Source organism: Typha latifolia, chromosome 3 (assembly GCF_019914945.1).
Source record: "Typha latifolia isolate L0001 chromosome 3, TyphaL0001v2, whole genome shotgun sequence".
NCBI classification, from domain to species: Eukaryota; Viridiplantae; Streptophyta; class Magnoliopsida; order Poales; family Typhaceae; genus Typha; species Typha latifolia.
Window position 1 is genome coordinate 5,140,540 of NC_133088.1, and position 5,901 is coordinate 5,146,440.

The 5,901-nt window shown below is 34.7% G+C and overlaps 1 protein-coding gene across 1 annotated transcript; it reads left to right on the forward strand.

Moving 5' to 3' along the window:
- Window positions 1–506: 506 nt before the first annotated feature.
- On the forward strand, window positions 507–3,846 carry LOC140783545 (protein GOS9-like). The gene is made up of 3 exons (XM_073130450.1): window positions 507–704; window positions 846–1,012; window positions 3,699–3,846. The coding sequence occupies exons 1-3, from the start codon at window positions 507–509 to the stop codon at window positions 3,844–3,846; spliced, it is 513 nt and encodes a 170-aa protein (XP_072986551.1).
- Window positions 3,847–5,901: the final 2,055 nt, after the last annotated feature.

A 5,901-nucleotide genomic window follows, 5' to 3' on the forward strand; every position in this document is an offset into this window, starting at 1 on the left:
TAAGTATATAAATATTAAATAGTATATTGATTCTCAAGCTACTCTCGTTTACACCGCTACTATAGGTTACAATATTCTTGGTCAATAGAGTTTACTATTATTTTTTCCTTATATTGAGAATTAAACAACTATCTATTTGTTAATGGAGGGAGGATTAGCAAGTTGCTTGTTGGATTATGCAATTGACTCAAATAAAGTCATGTATTATAATTTGGTTTACCAGGTCAGAAACTTATCACGAAGCCGGAAAAAGTCAGAACTGCTCTTCTTCTCGGGTCTTATAAATAGGCCACCATGCACCATTGGTTCCATATTGTACTTCCATCACGTAAATAGCAAGTGTCTTAATAAATCACACTTCCGAAGATATATATATATATATATATATATATATGGTGAATAATATGCCAATATATTTTATTTGATCCATATATGTTTTCCAGTATTTATCCATCTTAGTTTTGATGATATCTCCAATTTTTATCCGTGCATATATGTGTAATGCAATGCAGGCCGGAGTCGTCAAGGTGGGTAAGTGGGGAGGGGATGGAGGCGGCGGATTTGATATGGGAGCTGCCACGAGGCTGGCGAATATCAGAATACGTCATGGAGCTGCCGTTGATGCCATCCAGATTATGTATGAAGTGGACGGGAAGATGAAATGGAGTACTCAGTTTGGTGGCAATGGAGGAGGCCTCACTGAGGTATATATCAACTATATATCTTCTCTCTCTCTCTCTCTCTCTCTCTCTCTCTGTGTGTGTGTGTGTGTGTACACACACACACACACATAATATAACCTTTTGTTTGTTATATTGCGTTGACTCCTTTGCTCGCTTTCGCAGATTAATCTTAAAGATGGGGAATTCCTTACTTCAATATCAGGCAACTATGGTTCTTTTGGGAACATAACTGTAATTCGATCACTTAGCTTTACCACCAATTTAAACACTACTTATGGCCCCTACGGAGAGCAACAGGGAACTTACCTTCTCTATTCCTCTGCAAGAGGGTAAGATTGTAGGCTTCTTTGGGCGATTTGGTGCACTTCTTGATGCAATTGGGGTTTATCTGCGCCCAAATTAGCTTTGGCAGCAACTACTTATCTCCTTAAGAGCTATGGTCTCCACTTAGATGGCTTCTATAATAAATGGGGATAACATCATTGCAGATAATATCCTTTCTACTTATCCGTCGGAAAGAAAGAAAGAAAATAGTTGGTGCTTTCTTTTCTGTATTGTTATAAATAAGGAGACTGTAATCTATTGTAACCTGATGTTCGTCAATCAATAAAACTATGAAGTGTGATGCTTGAACAATGTCTTTCCGATTGCTACTGTATTTGATCCGTATCTATGAATGCACTTAGCAGATATGGTAACTAGGTCCACTGTCCATTCATTATCTATATCTAAAGGAAAAAAACATTAATACAGACATATTTGATCTGTAATGGGTCCTTAGTATTACCCATTTGTCACACCTGTGACTACACGGCTATATTCTCTTTAATTCCATTGAAGACCTATATAGATATCTGCTTGTACATAAATTAAGGTTGCAGCAGCAACCGATTAATTTCTAGATCTGTTTCTTTTTCAAGTATCAATGTAGCTAGCTAGGCAATAATAGCAACAACCACGACATGGTTATGCAACTTGAGCGTGGTTCTTCCTAAGAGATTATTTGTGAAGAAAACTTGAGAGCTTTTTTCCTGATTGTGTGAGAGAGAGTAAATAAATATATTAACAAAGGTTATGAGATGTTTAAAATGAAAGATTGATTTTGAAATCAAGTAAGTCAAGTCGTTAAACGATTATTACCTACATTCGAATGACATCGAGGATTTTTCACAGATTACACTATTCCATGAAATCTTTTATCATAATTTATAAAGAATTTTTGAAGAACTAAGAGGTAGATAAGGGGTTTTAATCTAACCATAAACAAGTAATCTATCATCTCTTTATACATCTGTATAAAATCTAAAAGAACTATATCTCAAGGGTCACTAGATATTAGAATGATTAATCTTGAAGATCACTGAGGTTTAAAAATCTAAAATGGTGTATCGCGAAGTCTAGTGAGTAAGTTGTTATAAATTGAATTGTAAATGGAATGATACTAGCACACAAATAATAGGCCGATATGACCTTCTCAAATCTTATGAGAATTATGCACAAGATTTTGTTTCATGATCTTTCAATGATCATCTTTTGAAGATGGATTCCATTTTTATTTATTTACTTGGCCCTCGGATGCAATTGCCATATTAGAGTTAATCCTTATGTGGTTAATATGTTTCTACGTGCGTCAGGAGCCTGTAATAATTGTAAAAATCTTGAGTATGAACGTTTTTAATTACATGCAGTAAAGTTAGGTAATGAATGACGTGTGTAATGTTACTATTACTTCAACTGCTTTCACCAGGTGATGTATTCTGATATTATTATATTAATAATAGTCTTTACCAATGACATTTTAAGTATTATCGGATTTGAGGGTGCAACAATATTCGCTTAGATATGTTTCACTACAACATGTCGTTAAGTAATAAGTTGTTAGCAAGAGATGACTTAATTCTTTTCATGATTCAGGGTATGGAATGGTACGTGATATACTCTTCCAAGTACACTTGGGAATGAGAAGAATGTTATCATTAAGCATGGAACACAGTCTAGGGAGAGCCGGCGGATGGCAACACAAGGAATGCATTCATCCAAATTCTGTCTACATCCTGCTGGAGATACTCCTTCAGCTTGTCGATTGTTTGATGCCATTGTTAGTTTGTACATACCTGTCATAGTTAGCGACTTTACCTTTAGAGTATGTGATTGACTATAAAAACTTAGCAATATTTGTAGAGACAAACAGTGCGGTTCAACCTGGATTTTAACTACAATGCTTCAAAAAGTAAGCACAGAGAAGATCTTGCAGTATCAGCGAGAATTTAAATCGGTATGTAAATATGTAAAATGCTTCTCTTATATCAAATTTATGATTTAATATATGCACCTTTATTACCTTGTGAATTGTAACTTTATTTTATTGGCAATTAAGTAAACAAAATTTTATTTTATTTATATTGATAGATTTTTATAAAGAGCATGATACCATAGAATCGTTTAAAAGTCACCAGCAAGATATACCTTCATCTAGCGTTCTAGCGTTCGAATAGCCTTTGGAGGCGATCGAACACAAAATCCTAAAAGCAGTTTAGAAAGGCGTTCTAATGGCACCGGAAGCGTTCAAACTTATTTTTCTGAGAACAGTGGCATTCAACAGGCATTCGAACGGGCACCAGAAGCGTTTGAATGCGTTTCCCTGAGAGAAGTGGGCTTTGATAGGCGTTCAAATGGCCCCAGATGCATTTGAACTCATTTTCCCAAGATAGAAGAAAATAATAGGCGTTCGAACACGCCTTGCGGGTGTTCGAACGACCTTGGTTGTTTGGATTACTTTTGCTATGTGCATTCGAACGGCTATGAACACACTCACGAAGTTGATCAATTCTGGACTGACTTAAACTAAGTTTCTTATCTATCCTTGAAAATTTATATAAGTCTTTAAAAGCCTAGAAGATAGACAGAGATTGAAGAACGTGAATTAAAGTTTTGATAAAGATTTGAGTGGAAGTTCTTTATTGATCAAGAAGCTACAAATGTTGAGTGTTCAAAGATTGTTCTTGATCGTTGCAGTGTTGTGCAACTTGTCTCAAGGGTTATTGAGACAAGATTTGTTTTGATCTCAATGGTTAAAAAGATCAGTCCAATCAATCACTATAAGCAATCACAGGGTCTAGCAAATAAGAGATCTTCAGATATAGCTGTGGGTTTCAACGGGTAATCTATAAGCGGTTCCTATACTTACTTTTAGTTAGTAGTTGATTTGATCCTAGTGAAAAAGATCCGTTGTTTTTACTCTAGTTTGAGTTTTCCACGTGAATCGTGCATGTTTGCGTTGGTTACTTTTTAGCTTTCATTATTTATCGTTAAGTCTACTCGTTAAAGGTGATATAGTTGAGATTAAGGTTTGCCTTGGATATTCTTTGTTCATCAATCATTTATTTAGTACCTAAATGATAGAATCATTTCTAAAGTTAATAACGCTGCAGAGACTATGTTTAGATTTACAAACTTTGTAGAAGTTTTGTTTCCTGTAAGGTGTTGTAGCAAGCATGAAACAGTTTGTTTTGCGATTCCTTATAAACTAACAAAACCAGATATAGGATAGCTTTTCTTCTCTTCCTTCTGCAACCGTATATGAAAGAGTTCAGTCAAGAGGTCTTTTGCTTTTAGCCAATAAGACAAATGGTGAAATAAATTAAAAAAAAAAGTTTCGTTATGCTCTTCTATTCCGGAAATTAATGTTTTGCCATTGTTTTAATGATGGTTCAAAGTCTTTGCTTCTATTAGTTTCAGTTTGACCTGAGAAAAACTTTAAAATGTGGGCTGAGACAAAGAAAGGTTTTATTTGTTCTATTTATTTGTTTCTTTCTAATCCACCTTGATTTCTAGGCAACGCTTAGGGACCTGCCTTCAGTCCATGTTATTATCTACCAGGTTACGTTACAAGAACCAAATTATCAAATGTGACTCACCATCAATGAATGGTTCTTATGAAGATTATTATGCTTCCAATATTTTCTAGTGAGAGAGTGGGAGAGAGAGGAAGAGAGTGAGAGATGAGTGATTGAGAGGGTAGACGAAAAGAAGAGGGGCCTCCTAACCTTCCGATGCCATTGCGAGTGGGCTCGAGATCCACTGCAATAAATTCAGGTTATATCGGCAGTTAGAAAATGCTCACTAAAAATGGTCAAAATGCTACTATAGATTAACACCGACATTTTACGAAATGCCGCATAAAGTTGTGTCGGTGTTGATCGACATTTTTATCATATTCAGCAGCATATAATATATGCTGACGAAAGTTATAAACAATGGCATTTACACTGCTTTTAGCGGCATTTTCAAATGTCGATGAAAGGTTTTGCCAACAATCAGGCAAAATGCTAGTAAACACCTTTTTATTTAGTGGCATTTCAGCAATTGTCGGTAAATATATAGTGGCATTTTATAAATGATGGTATTTGGTCAAATGCTAGTAAACAATAAGTAATTAGTGATATTTCTCTAAATGATGGTATTGTTCTATAGAAATAATAAATGAGAAGTTAAAGAGTAGATAAGAAAAAGAAGAGAAATGAGAAAAAAAAATACTCATCCAAGTTCACGAGAGTGCATAGTAGCAAGAGAGGATCACCAAATTAGCATCGAATGAGTTCGGTGAAATATGAGAAATAAGAGGAAAGTGTGTGTGAAAGATACAGAGTAACATGGCTTGAAAGACAAAATTGACAATGAAACTAAAAACTTAATAAGAAGATAGTTGAAGACATTAATTATATATTAGATACCTTTTAGATTTGAATTGAATTTTAAAAAAAAAATAGTTTTGGCCGGTCTACTCAGGTACATGCTTGTTTGTATGCCTGTAGTTAGTAACTTAGTATTATTAGAGACAGGTGACAGCTTGAAAAGAAGGGATAATGACTCTTACCTCATTGGTTAGAGTGATCTAAGGTTTTATAATGGGCTTCCCTAGATAGTGATTATCCAAAGATAACTATTCTATATCTTTTTATTGTTTCAAAACAGTGAGAATTCTGAGCAATATTTTGGAATTGTGTTTTAGGTATCACGATGGATATTAAAGGCTGCAGGTTTCATTATAATTTTTAAAAACCGGAAATTTAATGTTCGATGAATTAATGTTGTAGCCTTTTCTATTGTATAAGCTTCTTAGGTAAAAGCAAGGTACATCTATAGTGCCACACCATTCTCTTCGAATTTGCAAAGACATGCAAGTTCTTGACATAATTTGCAGTTGTCCGAAAGATCT